Source organism: Artemia franciscana, chromosome 1 (genome assembly GCF_032884065.1).
Source record: "Artemia franciscana chromosome 1, ASM3288406v1, whole genome shotgun sequence".
Taxonomy (NCBI): domain Eukaryota; kingdom Metazoa; phylum Arthropoda; class Branchiopoda; order Anostraca; family Artemiidae; genus Artemia; species Artemia franciscana.
The window spans coordinates 8,423,918-8,442,681 of NC_088863.1; the positions used below are offsets into that span (position 1 = coordinate 8,423,918).

General features: G+C 35.1%; 1 protein-coding gene across 1 annotated transcript in view; it reads left to right on the forward strand.

Moving 5' to 3' along the window:
• LOC136025073 (tRNA endonuclease ANKZF1-like) overlaps window positions 1-9,544 on the forward strand; it is a 54,415-nt gene extending 44,871 nt beyond the window's left edge. The window contains exon 10 of the mRNA XM_065700781.1: window positions 9,264-9,544. Within this exon, the coding sequence (XP_065556853.1) occupies window positions 9,264-9,458 (195 nt within the window). The 3' untranslated portion in view covers window positions 9,459-9,544. The remainder of the gene's footprint in view (window positions 1-9,263) is intronic.
• The last annotated feature ends 9,220 nt before the right edge of the window (window positions 9,545-18,764 follow it).

An 18,764-nucleotide genomic window follows, 5' to 3' on the forward strand; every position in this document is an offset into this window, starting at 1 on the left:
CTTTGACCTTTTCGGTTCCGGTTTATTAGAATTAACTGACATATTACGTGGACAGAGGTCATAGCTCTTAGGTGAAGTGATATTTACTTTATTTGACCCCAGTAAATTATCATAAATTTAGTTCAATCCAAATTCACCTTTTTCTCTGTTTATGGAATTATTCTTGAATAGAATTTTTTTAATTTCGATTGTTTCCCTGAAAGTTTGCTTTAAACCTTGGTCCCTAGAAATCAAAGAAACATTTTCAAACAAAATAAAATGATTTGGAAAATTAAAGATATGCTCCGAGAGGGCCGACGTGAAATCTTCAGGTTTGGTATTTTGCTTTAAAGACGATGAAATGGAATTATGATGCTGTAGCAATCTCGTTTTTAAATTCTGGTTAGTACGTCCCACATAAGAGCTTCCACAAGTACATGGAATTTTATAAACCCCACTTTGTTGCTCTACGGAAGTCCGATCCTTTCCAGAATTTAAAAAACTAGCCAAAGTATTACTACCTCTTAAAGCTACCTTTAAACCATTATTTTGTAAAATTCTTTTAAGTTTTTCACTCAAACCTGGAACATATGGTAGAGAACAAAAAATATCTTTCTTTTCTGTTGTTTCCAGAATATCGTCAGAACATTCTAGAAATTTTTTCCTTCTTTTCGAAAAAGTCTGGTCAATTAACCAACCCGGATAATGGTTACTTATTAAAATCTCTTTTAACAACAATAATTCCTCCTCAATGAATTTTGGAGAACAAATTCTAAAAATGCGGTCAGTTAAAGATATGATTAAACCAATTTTTACTTGGCGTGCATGACCGGAGAAAAACGACAAAAATCTGTTATTGTTAGTAGGTTTTCTGTAAATCTTAAAATCCAGACTATTTTCATTTTTTAAAAGAAGGACGTCCAGAAAAGGAAGTTTATTATCCTCTTCTAATTCTATTGTAAATTTTAAATCCCCTCCTCAAAAATTAAGACGTTCTAAAAAACTTTTTAATTCCTCCACCCCATAATTCCATACTGAAATTATGTCATCCATATATCTCCCCCAAAATTTATGTTTTAAAAAATATGAATCTAACGCTATTGTTCGTCATGGAAAGGCAGTGTGGTCTTCGAAGTTATCTACCTACTACTCGAAAATTGTTTCGGGGGCTACAGTTGATGGGTGTAATAGCTGGACCATAAACATTATGCCCTCATGCTTTTGTACATGTCATGCTTCTGTATTGGGTTGGATTTGTTTGCTTTAGCTTGGATTGTTGAGATTCTGATGCAATTCCTGCAATTTTCTGCTGCAGCACTGTTAAATATGCTCCAAGACCATACTGGCTATGCATGACGTATGAAAACAAGAAAGGAAATAATAAATGAAAAGAAAAAAATCAAATAGGTGAAAAACGAGGATTTTGTCAGCCAGTAGCAAAATATGAAAATGAAAATCAAGCAAATATTTCGACAAGGACCTCCGCTAAGTCGTCCTCAGTGCTAAAAAAAAAGTAAGAAAGAGGAGAAAAAACTGAAGAAAATATTGTTCAGCATTTTGGGGTGTTTAAAAATCCCCTCCTTGTCTCCTCTCCCCTCCTTATCCCCTCCTCTGTACCAATGGTACAGTGAATTTTTCTCTAACCTGAAGGAAAAGCAAAATTTAGCATTTATTCTCCAAATAACTTTCAATCTGCTAATGATGTTCTCTTCCTGGTAGGTTCTAAATAAGAACTAAATTCTCCTTCAAACTTTGGGGAATTTCTAAGATTATTTTCACTTCCGAATTTTTCAGGAATAAATATCCAACAAATATTCAAACTGTTCAAGGCTAAAACTTAAAAGTAATGTAAAAACTTCAATTTTAATCCCTAAAAGTACTGAAACCACTTTTGGTCCTGAGTGTCAATTACCAAGGGCAGGATCTCGAAAGCGGGGTCAATTCCTACTAGCTACTACCACTACTCGCTATCCCTCAATAATTTCAGAATTGCAGGGCAGAAAAACACTGCTGCTACGAATATATATATATATATATATATATATATATATATATATATATATATATATATATATATATATATATATATATATATATATATATATATATATATACATATATATACATATATATATATATATATATATATATATATATATATATATATATATATATATATATATATATATATATATATATATATATATATATGTTCAAGCATAAACGCAGGAATCAAAGGATAGAGCTTCGCACGATACTTGTTAATTGTACAGAACATACCCAAGAAGTGAAGTTAGGCTGATCATAATGAAATATACCAAAATATATTGAAATTCTTTTACATTAGTAACAAATTTACGGAAATTCGAATAGGTTTTGTTGGTTCACTGTCTTGGGAAAAAAGTCCTCATTTTTCTCTCTTCTGTAGCTGTATTTTATATATATATATATATATATATATATATATATATATATATATATATATATATATATATATATATATATATATATATATATATATATATATATATAATATACCAGGGCGGCCTGTGTTCAGGCCGCCCTGAACACATTATATTAAATACCTAACCATCTCTATATATTAAATATTTAATTAAAATATTCCTGAATGGTAGTTTATTTCCTGAAAGAATAAACTAATTATAACCGAACCCGAGAAAAAAACGGTTTACTCAGATCAAACAAAGCAAACTTCTTGTTTGTGTTCTGGATAATTAACGAGCTACTTTGCACAGAAGATTAGACCAAACGGTTTTTGAGGGGCGCGCTGTACCCACCAGAGTTACTTTTTCCTTGAACCCAAGCAAATATAAATTATGACCATCGTTAATACAGTCCTGTCAATTAATTACGCAGGTAGCCTCTAAAAAATGGAAAATGGAAAAAAAATAAATGGGAAAGCATCCAACAGAAGGGGGGTGGGTTAAAATATAATATATTTGAGTGGCGAGAACCTGCTGAATGGAAGTTCAAATTTGTTAGAATAGAATAGAATCGGTTTTATTTGCACAATCTCTCGTAGTCATAAAACTAAATGGCGCTTGTGCTTACAAAAAAAAGGATTAAATCAAACGACAAAAAAATCAGAAGACAAATAGGATAAAATCAACAATTAATTTATATTGTTGTAAACTATAATTATTAATTATGGTAATGCTGTAAAAAGCCACGACCAGCCTCGGGGCAAATTATTGCTCCAAGGATTCTCTTTCTTAAAGCAGCCTCAAATAGAAAGAAATATGTTGAAAAAAGATATACTTCGCTAATACTCATTATTTGTGTTTCTTAAAAATATATTGCAGTTATTCTCTCTTCTGACATAAACCCTATGGTAGCAAAGTTTTTACTTTTTCCATTCAGAAAATTTTTATTTATTATTTTTTAAATATTATTATTATATTTGTTATTTATTATTATTTATTTATCATTATATATTATTTGCATTTATTGTATCTATTATATCTTCAGAGTCATTTTCTGGCTAACTGCATCCCAGTCCCCTCTTCACCCTCATTCTGGGATGAAGCTCTAGACTATGCACAAAATTGTTTTGAATTTCTGGAACGTTGAAATTTCATTATTAGGGTGTTTAGTTCAGAAGTGTTGCTAAACCAAACTGTTGCCTTAGCTACTTAAGAAGGGTCATCGAACAGTTAGAACACCTATTTTTTTTATTCATTTTCAGCTTAGTTTCACCACCCTTTCGATGTCCCTCAATTTTGGGATTGGTATTAATAATATTTCCACTGGTAACTTGATATTTATGAGTGTCAACTGTTTTATGATTGGATCCGAGCAGTGTCTTCCATATTTCTCATTGTATTTAGGGATTATGTAATTGACTTAACGCTCATTCCAAAAATAGGCACTTGTATGATATACACCCTACCTAATATTCTTCTATTATGTTTCACTGACACTCAATCCTAATTAAATATACCAAAGTAAGATAAAAATACAATATTTTAGAAACAAATTTGGGCAATATATTTGCGCATCAGGGGGGGGGGGGGGTATAGCGGGTCTGCATGCCTAATGTGCTAGGTACCATTCTGCATATTATGTAGTAAGAACTGTTTTCTAACTTCATACTTTCCAAATACTTTAATATTTTGAAACAAATTAATAGTATTTTGACCTGGCGTTATGATGAATTATTAGCCTCAGTCAAATGAAATCATAGTGGAAGTTAAATTCTGTATACAAAATAGTCATTATATAAATAAAGTTTGAATTGTGTATATTTTGTAGATAAAACTTCGGTATATTTGATGAAAATTGGTATTAAAAATAAATTTTAAAGGCCTTAGTTTCCAATTCAACTACCGGATTTTTTGTCTTTTCTTTTTTCTGTTATTTTGGGGTATTACTTCTTGATTTTAGTGAATCTCCAAGTAAGCTCGCTTAAGAGTTAAGAATTAATAGAGCACTTTGATTCGAAAATAGTAAAGATGAGTTAACTGAATTCTAAGAGAAGCTAACGCCTGAAATCGTTTGAAATCATACACATTTTGATATGTGTATGATTTGTGTATGTGTGTGAAATGTGTTTCTCAACACATTTCGTTGAGAAATTTGTTCAATTTTTAAATGGTACTATCCGTGTAGAGGAGATTTTGTGCCCAGAAGTTTAATGAGACATAAGGGTGTGCGAAAGCACAGGATGGCTGGCCCCCAACCCCCCATTGCACTTCCTGGCTGAAGGGCCAAGAAACGGAGATCAGCACCGCCGGTACGGACTGTAAAGTCTAATGCCGTATCCTTTACCTTTACCTTTTTTTAATGAGACATGTACTTAAATCTGGCATTGAATAGCATCTTGCTGTGGTAAGATTCGAATATAATTTCTGAGACCCACTAGCTACGCATGAAAAATAGAAAACTTGCAAGAAAGAAGAAAATGCGGGTAATTCCAACCAGTGGCAAAAAGAAGAATAATACGCAAATCTGTTGATCGAGACCTCTACCCAACCGTCATCGGTGTTAAATAAAAGTAATGAATAAAAAAGTACATTTAAAAGTCCATAGGATAAGATAAAGCAAGATAAACCTTAAAAAACAAATAGTCCACAATCTTGTGGACTTCTATTTCACATTTTCTTATGATTTTTTTTTTTTTTACTTATTGCTTTCATTTACGTGCTAAGAATGGTTGAGTGGAGGTACTTTTTTATCGTAGTCCTGTGGACTTTTATCTGCCTTATTTATTCATTACTTTTATTGTTTTGCCTTTTATTTTGTATTTTATTTTTACTCATCACTTCCCTGTTTTTACTGAAGACAGTTGAGCAGAGGTCCCGGTCGAAATATTTGTATACTATTTTTATGGCACTTGGTATTAACCAAGTGACATATAGCAATCGCCATATCTGTCAGTATATCTGTCGCTATAGCATATCTGTCGGTCTGTCGGTCTGTCTGTCTGTCGGTCCCGGTTTTGCTACTTTAGGCACTTCCAGGTAAGCTAGGATGATGAAATTTGGCAAGCGTATCAGGGACCGGACCAGATTAAATTAGAAATAGTCGTTTTCCCGATTTGACCGTTTGGGGGGAGTAGGGGGTCGGTTAATTCGGAAAAAATAGAAAAAATGAAGTATTTTAAGTTATGAGCGGGTGATGGGATCTTAATGAAATTCGATGTTCGGAATGATATTGTGTCTCAGAGTTCTTATTTTAAATCCCGACCGGATCTGATGACATTGGGGGGAGTTGGAGGGGGGAACCTAAAATCTTGGAAAACACTTAGAGTGGAGGGATCGGGATGAAACCTGATGGAAAAAATAAGCACAAGTCCCAGATACATGATTGACATAATCTGAACGGATCCGCTCTCTTTGGGGTAGTTGGGGGGGGGGGGGGTAATTCTGAAAAATTGGAAAAAATTAGGTATTATTAACTTGCGAACGGGTGATCGGATCTCAATGAAATTTGATGTTTAGAAGGATATCGTGTCTTAGAGCTCTTATTTTAAATCCCGACCGGATCTGGTGACATTGGGGGGAGGGAGTTGGGAGAGGGAAACCTAAAACTTGGAAAACACTTAGAGTGGAGGGATCGGGATGAAACTTGGTGGGAAAAATAAACACAAGTCCTAGATACATGATTGACATAACGGAACAGATCCGCTCTGTTTGGGGTAGTTGGGGAGGGGGGTATCTGTGAAAAATTAGAAAAAATGAGGTATTTTTAAATTACGAAACTGTGATCGGATCTCAATGAAACTTGATATTTAGAAGGATATCGCGGCTCAGAGCTCTTATTTTAAACCCGACTGGATCTGGTGACATTGGGGGGGGGAGTTGGGAGGGGAAAACCTAAAACTTGAAAAACGCTTAGATTGGAGGGATCGGGATGAAACTTGGTGGGAAAAATAAGCAGAAGTCTTACATACGTGATTTACATAATTGGAACGGATCCACTCTATTGGGGGGGGGGTAATTCTAAAAATAAGAAAAAATGACGTATTTTTAACTTACGAAGGAGTGATCGGATCTTAATGAGACTTCATATTTAGAAGGACCTCGTAACTCAGATCTCTTTTTTTTAAATCTCAACCGGATCAAGCGTAATGGGGGGGGGGGGCAGTTGGGGGACCGGAAATCTTACAAAATACTTAAAGCGGTGAGATCAGGATGAAACTGGATGGGAAGAATAGAAACCTGTCTAAGATACGTGACTGACATAACCGGACCGGATCTGCTCTCTTTGGTGGAATTGGGGGGGGGGGGTAGTTTTGAAAATTGAGGTATTTGTAACTTACGAAAGGGTGACCAGATCTTAACGAAATTTGATATTTAGAAGGATCTTGTGCTTTAAAGTTCTAATTTTAAATTCCGACCAGATCCTGTGACATTGGGGGGAGTTGGAGGGGGAAACCGGAATTCTTGGAAAACGTGAAAATTGGGGTATTTGATTTTTAGAAGAAATTCAGGTCTCAGAGCTCTTATTTCAAATCCCGACCAGATCTTTTGACGTTGGGGGGAGTTGGAGGGGGAAATCTTGGAAAAACACTTGGAGTGTAGGAATTGGGATGAAGCTTGGTGGATAGAATAAACAAATGTCCTTGATACGTGATTGACAGAATCGTACTGGATTCGCTCTCTTTGGGGGAGTTGGGGGGAGGGGTTCAGTGATTTGGCGAGTTTGGTGCTTCTGGACGTGCTAGGACGATGAAAATTGGTAGGCGTGTCAGGGAGCTGCACAATTTGACTTGATAAAGTCGTTTTCCCAGATTCGACCATCTGGGGGGCTAAAGGGAGGGGAAAAATTATAAAAAATTAGGTATTTATAACTTGTGAGTGGGTGATCAGATCTTAATGAATTTTGATATTTGGAAGGACATTGTGACTCAGAGCTCTTATTTTAAATCCTGACCGGCATTATGCCTCTTATTTTCCTTTTTAAATCAATCTATTGATTCATAGAATTTTGTTAGAGCTCATACCATATGATCTCTTGGCTCTTATCGCCTCGTCACAAGTGCATATGAGCTCTTAGCTCTTGTTATACATACTTTTGGACACTGACTAGAATTATCCTAGTTTTTTCTTCTTGTTACATGTATATATATATATATATATATATATATATATATATATATATATATATATATATATATATATATATATATATATATATATATATATATATATATATATATATATATATATATGTATATTTATATATATATATATATATATTATATATATATATATATATATATATATATATATATATATATATATATATATATATATATATATATATATATATATATATATATATATATATATATATATATATATAGTGTTTATTGACTTTATTGATTAATTGGTCTTTATTGACGGGTTCAATTTGTTTATTTAATCTTATTGAATAGAAAGAAAAAACAAGTTTTTTCGACTGAAAGTAAGGAGCAACATTAAAACTTAAAATAGACATTATTGTGCACGTGAGTGGGTTACTCCTCCACAACACCTCGCTATTTACGCTGGATTTTTTGTACTTTAAAAAAGCGTGTTATTGTTCTAATTAAACGAACATAGTGTTTCGGGAAGCGTTCTTAAAGGAATGGGACCGAATTCAAACTTTAGCGTAAAGAGTGAGGTGTTGTTGAGGAGTGACCCCCTCATATACGTAGTACTTTCCGTTCGTTTTAGCTTTAGTGTTGCTCCTTACTTTCAGTTGAAAAGACTTGTTTTTTTGTTTTTTTTTTCTAATTGTTTTGAAATAATGCCAGGAAATCTGGCTACTCCTCCACAGAAAAATTCCTCCTCGCAAGGATTTATTTTCTAGCCAATTCAATCCTGGTGAAGATTTACCCCAGACAATTACCCTTAACTTTTCCACAAGTAAAATTGAGACGGAAAAGAAAAATCAAGACATAAGAAGAATTTCGTAGAGGCATTTTGACAAATTCCCCCAATGTAAAATTTTTCCTGAAAAATTTACGCCCTGGAAACTTCCCTCCCCATGGAAAATTATCTCCGAGGAAATCCCACCAGCATGAAATTCCCTCTCCCCCGAAAAATGTATGCATACTTCCCAATAACAGATACTATACGTAAACAATAGGCAAATTTTGTAACCTGAAGACCTATTCCCATGGGCTGTGGAAAGGCCATGATATCTCCAAAGACATAGTGATTCAACCTTTTAACTATGCTAAACAAAATAACTATCTAAAGATTTTGAACAAACGATTTTGAGAAAAAAGGGGCGTGAGAGGGGGTCAAGTTGCCCTCCAATTTGTTTGGTCGCTTAAAAAGGGAACTAGAAATTTTCCGCCCGAATGAGCCCTCTCTTGATATGCTTGGACACCTGGGTCGATACGATCACCCCTGGAAAAAAAATAATAGTAAAAAAACACGCATCCGTAATCTCTCTTCTGGCAGAAAATACAAAATTTCACATTTTTTCATACATGCAGTCTGATGGTGTGATTTTCATTAAGATTCTATGACTTTTAGAGCGTGTCTCCCCCTTTTTTCAAAAATCAGGACAATTTTCTGAGGCTCGTAAGCTTAGATGGGTAAGATTAAACTTATAAATACTTATATATTTGAAACCAGCATAAAACCCCGATTCTTTTGATATATTTGTTGGTATCAAAATTCCGTTTTTATAGTTTTGGTTACTATTGAGGTGGGTCGCTCCTTACTTACAGTTCGTTACCAGGAACTGTTTGATTGGGTTCATGATACTAAGTTTCTATTTTTCCAAAAATGTCTCATATGTCCTTTTTCTATCCTTTATTTTTCCAGAGAGCGCTCGCTGCTGAACGTCGTCTTCTTGCTCAGGCATCAAGTACTGGCAGTCCTGTTCCGATTACAGTCAGATGTTTCCTTTGCGGTGCTGATATAACAGGCAAAGTTCCATTTGAGTATTCTAGTTATTTATTCTGCACTACTGCTTGTTTAGCAGCTCATAGGAGGAAATTACAGGCTGTTAAGACGTAGCTTTAGGCAATCTTTTGGTTTTATACATTACTGGTCATTTTATTTTGGTCATATGGTCATTAAATGTTTTCTCCTTGGTCATTAAATTTTATTTTATAAAATTCCTTTCTTTCAGGTATAATAACTCAATCTAGGTTGCGAAAAAATTTAAAAACGACTCCCAGAATGACTTTTTGTCATTTCTAGCATACTTTTAAATATTGGTACCCTCAGAAAGCTATTCTGTGTACTATATGCTTGAAGAAATTTCCCTAGGAGAGGTTGAGGTTTAGAAAAAGAAGCGTCGAAAATTCTTATTTTTATTTTTTCTTAAAAATCAGTTCATTCCATGGACCCCCCCCCCACCGCGTTTTAAAGTAATTGTGAAACTTAGTGCTCATCTTCATGATATTCTAAATTCCTTTGCGTTATTGCGATTGGAACGAAAATATATACAAAAAACGTTTGAAATTTTTTAATAAGCCAGTAAAAAAAAAACAGATAAAAAATAACTTATTTACAGAAAAACAATGATAAAATTCAGAATATTCAGGATTTACAACTGGAGCCTTTATCAAGGGAGAAAAAACTAGCTTACACGGAACATCTAAAAAAAAAACGGAGAAAAAAAAACACAGAAACACTATACAAAAAAGGAAAGGAAACTCACATAAAAGAAGTTTTTTTATTGCTTTTTGTATAGCGTTTGTATGTTTTCTTGCAAAATATAAAGGGGGGACCAAAAAATAAGGGTAGCTTCTAATTATGGTTTCACAGGAAACTACTTGCGCCATCAACTAAAAGGTGTTACCTATAGAAATAGAACAGTTCAAGATAACCTTAATTTTAATTTGTTATTATTATCTTATTTATTATTATTTAGTTTATCATACTTTAATTTATTATGTTGCATTATTATTTAATTTATTATTATTATTATTATTAATTTATCATTATTATTCTAAATGCGCACACGGAGCTCAGACATGACCAGAACGTGGTCTGAATCGAAGTCACCAATGGCTATGGGAACTGTGTTCAATACGAATCATTTCCATCGCTTGTGGACAACTATTTAGTCGATCATGTTAGTATTGCGGCTGTCAGGGGATCTCCAAGTGACTTTCCTTTGTTCTCTGAGACGGAACATGGTGCTCGTTATAAAAAGTTTGTTATCACGACAAAAGTCGATGAGCATGTCACCCCTGTGGTTTTGCCGACCATGCCCGAACTTGCTCATGACGTCTTCAGGTCCATCGTTTGAATGTCCAAAAATGGTGTTGAAGTCCCATATCACAAACAGAACATCTTTCTTAGGAGCAATATATACGGGGTGTGGATTTTGGCGTAGAATTCTACGGCTTCTTGGTCACTCTGGGAGGAGTCTGGGGAGTAAACTTGGATAATGGTCTTGTTGGTAATAGATTTTTTTAGACGTATAGTGATAATAAGTTCAGAGGCGGGGTGGACTGTAATTAGGAAATAGGAAACCATCATCTTGACGGTGGACTCTATTAATTCGTCCAGGCGTGATGAAGGTGGTGTCATTAATTGTTTCCAGTCTTATTGAGGGAAGATGTGTCTCAAACTGCCCAGCAATGTCCCAGAAGTAGCAATTCATCTCATTTAGAACTATTTCTCTTTTCCTGGTTTGGCTAGTGTGCGTACTTCTAACGTTCCGAGTGAGAGGGATGTTTTCGGGGTTAATGTAGATAAAGTCTCCTCTGACTGTAGAGTTGATAAATTGAAATGATCGTCGGTTGCCCAGAACACGGTAACAAAATTATTTTCAGCATCATTATGAGCATTTTTGCAATTTGTAATTCTTTGTCATACCGGTGGTTACCCTCAACATGGTAGCACTAGTTCTTGTTTTTTTTTTTGTCGTCTCCATCATTAATATAGAAGAGAATGACTTTCATGGCTAATTTGTTAGGGTAGGGGCAAGCCACTCCTCCTTGCCGTAAGCAGAGGCCATTGTTCCTAGATCTGGATCATCTGCCCTTCACAATTATTCCTCTAGTAAGGGATCGTCCTCTTCGGTGGTCTGTGACGCCGAACAAGTTCTCTCATTACTGGTGGAAGGTGTATAGCCGTCGGGACATGTCCACACGACGGTGGCCCCTGCACGGTGTACATCAGAGGGGCATTCTTCCTCCTCCACCTGTATCTATAACCTTTAGGTGTAGCCGTCGGGACATGTCCACAGGCGGGTGGCCCCTACATGGTGTACATCAGAGGGGCCTTCTCATCCTCCATCTGCATTTATAACATTTAGGCGAGGTTGCACCACTTTTAGTTTTGGACCCACAGGGACTCGGTCTGCCCTTGGTCTGCGCCTCCTACTTCTTGGAGATATCCTACATATCTGTGGGGCGTTGCCCTATCTGCCACCTGAGGACATGTTGAGTGGCCTGGGTGTAGGGCCTACTGATAACTACTGCTATGATTAGACTACTACGACTATCAAAATCTATAAAATTTGGCAGTATATCTAGTCTAGGGTTTGCTAAAATCTAGATAGCCAGAGGATTTAGATCAGATCACGGGATACCAAGAAAATTTATTAGAACCCAATGTCTCGGGCTATTGGGGGAAAATAAGAGAACAACTTTTGCCGAAAAGTTACAGTAGACTTAATACACTTTCAGTGAAGCTCAGTGCTTTCCAACCTATATTTCGAAACAAAACCATAAAATTTTATATTAAATACAAAAATGCATCTAGTGGGGGTTTGCCCCCCCCCCAAAAAAAAATAATTTTTGTCTGACTCGTAGAAAGATAGAAATTATATAGTGTTTTTACGCGTTTTTTAAAGCAATTTTTTTACCCCCAACCCCTCGAACAAGAGTCCTGGATAGGGCCTTGAATACAAATTATTTTTGTGATTTCGACAATTGTGACCCACATCCCAGTGCTTTTCCTGGTGAAATCTGAAGATTATCAGAAAAGGATAGGTGAAAAGCACCTATCCTTTTACTACAATGCAGTAAAACAAATACTTTCGCAGCATAATCAGTGGCTTTTTAAGTTAGAAATTTTTACCAAAAAGGGATTATTTTTATTTATTGCAAAAAAAAAAGGTGAAATGAAAATCATATTTAAATAAAATACCTTTTCACATTTAAATTAAAATCCATGATAAATAAATCTTTCAATAGATTTTTGTTACATTTACAAAAGGAAAGGCATTGTGGCCTAAGAAATTATCAACTTAGCCACACAACTCACAAAATTAAAAACTAATTTCTTTTTTAGGTGGGGGGGGGCTACAAAAAGCACAATTTATATCACAGTTTTTGCATAGGGAGCCATTTGGACCAGTCTTGGACGAGACCCACCTTCTCGTATAATAAGAACTTTTTTAGGATTTTTGCGACGGACAAGTCAGAGGATCTTTCCTGGGAGTAGTGAATGGAAAAATAACAAGAAATACTTTGAAGCTCTATGCCTTTAAGCTCAAAAGATACACCTACAAGTTTCCGAAGAAATTTTCTTTGTTCCAATCACAGTACGGATATCTAGACAGTACGATCATCTCCTATCTCAACCATTAGACAAAGTCGGACTACGATGCAGCTCCTCGGAGAGCATATAAACCAATAGAATAATAAGTGACATCAGATTTTTTAATGGGTTGGCACAAATGTGGCATCTGTATTCACAGCCTGGAGAACAGGAAAAGAAATAAGACGAATCAAGTGTCTAAGGTATAAAGAAGAATACAATGCGTTGAAGAGATAAAAAAGGAAAATAATTGGTTTAGCTGTAATAATGCAAAAGGTAAAGATAATATCAGTTTGAGAATAGAAAACTGAGAATTGTTTTAAGTCCTTGAAATGCCAAATAACGGTGCTGTCTCTACAGGCAGATTAGACAAAGATACCCAAAAGCAAAAAGGGGCATTGTAAAATTCTGTTAGCTACCGCTCAAAGCCTAAGCGGAACAATTTCCTTAAAAAGCGAAGCTAATTATGCCATGATAGCTAAAACGAAAACTGAATGTAAAGAATCAAAGGAATAAAACTCAATCCCCTTCCTTTCTCAAAAAGAAGAAAATCCTAGAAATGCGCATAACTAAATCCATTTGTTTATGCATCTCCAAAAGTCTTTTGCCATGTCATATTAAAGCATAATAAATAAGCTACATCAAATTATGCAAGTAGGACCATTGGTGAATCTAGTGAGGGGCCATACCCCTTCTTCTGGTTCCAAGCATGCCCTGGACAGAGTAAAGTTTGATTAGCTACTGACAATAAACTTGGTAACTAGAATGACTAAATAATTTTAAATAATCTTAGCACAATCCGGAAACATTCCAAGTTTAATACCAACTTGGAATCCAAAACTGTAAAGATAATGAAAAGAATCGTGAGTGTTAAATTAATGAATCATAAAAAAGTGCTCCTGATGAGAAATTTTACTTAATTTGTAAGTTCGTGGGAGAATATTTACAACAATAATAACAACAAGCACTACTTTATATTCTTCTTACAACACAAATACTATTCTTTTCTGTCCTTCAAATTTTTGAAAACTCTCTAAGGATTTTATGACAAACAGCTCCTAACAGACATTTGGTATTTTCTTGAATAGGGCTATTCCACTAGTTATTAGAAGAAAAACAATGATCCTACATCAAATTTCGAAGGACATTTTTATGGCCCAAAAAAAGAAGACAGGAAGGACAAAAAAATGTCCCAAAAAGAAGGACATTTTTATGGCAAATTTCAAATAGTCCTGCCACTTCGTGAATCCCTCTCCCACTATTTATGAAATTTCGGCTATTTCTCTTTTACAGTGTGGATTAGAAGATAGCATTAGAAATTTTATGGCAATGATCAGACTTTTTGTGGCAAATTTCAAATAGTTCCGCCACTTCGTGAATCCCTCTCCCACTATTTATGAAATTCGGCTATTTCTCTTTTACAGTGTGGATTAGAAGATAAGATTAGAAATTCTATGGCAATGATTAGACATTTTGTGGCAAATTTCAAATAGTCCTGCCACTTCGTGAATCCCTCTCCCACTATTTATGAAATTTCGGCTATTTCTCTTTTACAGTGTGGATTAGAAGATAGCATTAGAAATTTTATGGCAATGATTAGACATTTTGTGGCAAATTTCAAATAGTTCCGCCACTTCGTGAATCCCTCTCCCACTATTTATGAAATTCGGCTATTTCTCTTTTACAGTGTGGATTAGAAGATAAGATTAGAAATTCTATGGCAATGATTAGACATTTTGTGGCAAATTTCAAATAGTTCCGCCACTTCGTGAATCCCTCTCCCACTATTTATGAAATTCGGCTATTTCTCTTTTACAGTGTGGATTAGAAGATAAGATTAGAAATTCTATGGCAATGATTAGACATTTTGTGGCAAATTTCAAATAGTCCTGAAACTTCGTGAATCCCTCTCCCACTATTTATGAAATTCGGCTATTTCTCTTTTACAGTGTGGATTAGAAGATAGCATTAGAAATTTTATGGCAATGATCAGACATTTTGTGGCAAATTTCAAATAGTTCCGCCACTTCGTGAATCCCTCTCCCACTATTTATGAAATTCGGCTATTTCTCTTTTACAGTGTGGATTAGAAGATAAGATTAGAAATTCTATGGCAATGATTAGACATTTTGTGGCAAATTTCAAATAGTCCTGCCACTTCGTGAATCCCTCTCCCACTATTTATGAAATTCGGCTATTTCTCATTTACAGTGTGGATTAGAAGATAGCATTAGAAATTTTATGGCAATGATCAGACATTTTGTGGCAAATTTCAAATAGTTCCGCCACTTCGTGAATCCCTCTCCCACTATTTGTGAAATTCGGCTATTTCTCTTTTACAGTGTGGATTAGAAGATAAGATTAGAAATTCTATGGCAATGATTAGACATTTTGTGGCAAATTTCAAATAGTCCTGCCACTTCGTGAATCCCTCTCCCACTGTTTATGAAATTCGGCTATTTCTCTTTTACAGTGTGGATTAGAAGATAGCATTAGAAATTTTATGGCAATGATCAGACATTTTGTGGCAAATTTCAAATAGTTCCGCCACTTCGTGAATCCCTCTCCCACTATTTATGAAATTCGGCTATTTCTCTTTTACAGTGTGGATTAGAAGATAAGATTAGAAATTCAATGGCAATGATTAGACATTTTGTGGCAAATTTCAAATAGTCCTGCCACTTCGTGAATCCCTCTCCCACTATTTATGAAATTTTGGCTATTTCCCTTTTACAGTGCGGATTAGAAGATAAGATTAGAAATTCTATGGCAATGATTAGACATTTTGTGGCAAATTTCAAATAGCACATTCGCTTCGTGAATCCCTCTCCCACTATTTATGAAATTTTGGCTATTTCCCTTTTACAGTGCGGATTAGAAGATAAAATTAGAAATTTTTGGCAATGATTGGACATTTTGTGACAAATCTTAAATAGTTCCGCCGCTTCACGGATCCTCCTCACGCTATTTATGAAATTCCGGCCTTTTCCCTGCTGCTGCGTTGATCAGAATTTAGCACTGAAATATCTATATTTGTTAAAATTTAATCCAAACTCCTCTTTTAGAAATCCTGGATCCGTCACTCAGTCAAGTCATAAGCCACACCTGTGAGATGGGACAGTAGCGAACCACTTCACCGATTCACCCCCTTTCCTCTCCTTTCACAATGATCACAGGCTATATAGACAGCAGTTGCGTCATGTCGTATCTTGCCCATAGAAGGATTTCAAACCACATGTTTTAGACTAGGCGTTAACCTCCGGTGCTCCCACAGCCAATCAGCGCGGAAAGGTCTTAGCTCTATTCCGGGAGTGGCTATATTCCGCCAATCAGCGCGGAAAGATCTTGGCCCTATTCCAGAAGTGGCTCTATTACACCAATCAGCGCGAACAGATATTGGCTCTGTTCCTATGTCGCGACAATAGCTATGTGTTGCTTTTGAAAAATGTTTGCGCAGCTGGTGTCTATAGAGGTTGTGACAATGATAAATAATACAGGTTCGCACCATTTTTCAAATTTGATCGAGCAACTGAGAAATATACGATGGATCGCTGAAATAAAGGAAATGAGAGGCGCTTTTATACGCGCCGAGACTGTTGGTGACAGATATTCTTGAGTATGCTCGTACCACAGCTTTGATACCAATACAGTTATGAAAACTCCTATCTTGCCCATGAGAAGCTTTTGGTACAGAGCTCTGAACTTGGCACCTCCTCCAAGCCCGAGCTCCGACGCGTAGATCGTACTACAATATCATAGGCGGGAACACCATAGCTCTGAACTATTGGTATCTAAGCTGTGAATTGCTCCGACTTTTAGATTCAGACTGCCAGTTTCCTGTCTCCAGCCGCTAGCATCGCTACCGCTCACTGCGTCCCATATAAATTGAGTTTTTATAACTATTGGTATCTAAGCTATGGTTCGTACCTTCTAGATATCTGTACTGTGGTTTCAATCTTTTGGGGAGTTACGCACTATCCTCTCCCCTATGTAAAGGTAATAGATAAGTTTGGTGCCACCTTTACTATTTTCTTACTTTTTTTGTATTTCAAAAAAACTGAACTGACCCTCTGATGTTAGTTCATTTGTTAAAAGATAGGTATATGTATTAGATAGGTATAGATATGTATTATAGATATGTAGGTATAGATATAGATATAGGTATAGATATAGGTATAGATATGTATAGATATGTAGATATGTATAGATATGTATATGTATATGATATACATATCTATGAGTGGCAAGACTATATGTAGGTATAGGTATAGATATAGGTATAGATATGTATTAGATAGGTATTATCCGCCTATACGTCAGTTGTTTTTTATAGTAGAGCCGTGCTTGATTCTGTTTTTATTGAAAAGGTTGACTAATGTTTGGCTTAGGCACTTATAGCAGTTAAGTTGTTAATTGCAATTAAGTTGTTATTGTTGGAACTTCTAACAATTAAGCTGGACATTTTCCCATCATCTCCATTTCAACTCAATTACCGACAATAAGTTGCACGATTTTATTAGAAAAAAGTAATTAAATTGTAAAACATTATTAAAACCAAATCACCATAATAGAGTAAAATCAAATTCATATTCTTTGCTGCACATAGATGAGTTTTTGCAAATTTGGAACAACTCTTAGGTATGATGATGTTGATTTAGGATCAATAATTATTTGTGAAAACAGTTCAACTATCCTCTTCTTCTTCTTTCTGCTGTTGTCAGTGGAACATGGTCTTACTAAAACCTTTTCGTTTGGACAAACCAGGAAACCGACTGAAGAAGAAACGTTCTAAGCTGATAACTATTATTTAGTAAAGCGATTTCTTTTCACGCCACCTATTTTTATAATATAACCAGAAAAACAGAACAAGAAATATAGTGTTTTGAAGTATAAACTTCAGCTCAACTAAAATAATCACTTAAAACCTTTTGAATGATCATAGCTCTTCCTTTTTAAAGAGAGCCGAGGATATAAGGAAGAAAATACAAAGGGGTCTTGCTCTCACTGTGAATTCTTTTTATTGTCGGTTGTCTCGAGCAAGAAGAATAACATGTGCATGATAAGACAGAATTAAATTTGATAATAGAAGTAGATTATCTTTGCAGTTTAATACAAATTAAGAGGAACTAAAACAAAATATATAATGCTGCTTTATTGTGTTTGGTAAATTTGCAGAATAGTGACTCACCAGAAGCAGGTATGTTAGAGCAAAAAGAGAGGGATTTTTGGTTTCTAATCTTATGCTCTTTTTTGCGGCTAGATTGTTTACATTTTCTGAATTTTCAGTTAGCAGGTTAGCAAATTACGAATTCTAACTTTTGATCCACTTTTGGAATTATAAAAGTCCTTTTTCATTTAATTCTCTGAATTTGGCATTCAACAATACTTGTCAAATTTAAAATACTCTCGTTATTTTACATGTGGAGAAAATTTTCCGCGGAGTGGCATTTGTGGGAGAGGAGGAGGTCTTTTCCATATTAAAATGAAACTTATTTCCATCTGAAATATCAATCTTCTTTTCTATTTTTTAACAATCTCTTAACGACAATTTTGTAGTATCCCTGTAGTATCCTAACCAGCGTAGAATTTTAGCAGGCTGATTTTGTTATATCCATCGACTGCTCGAACGCGTACTCTAAACTTTAAATTCCAAAGTCACGCTGTTCAACGACTTTAACTCCAACTCCAAGTACTTTAACAGCAAGTTAATACCGCTTCCAACTCCACATCTCTTGCTATATACTCTCTACGACGGGAATATTTGAAGAAGAGGGAACTGAGAAAATTGAAAATAGATGAGTTTTATGAAAAACATGAAAT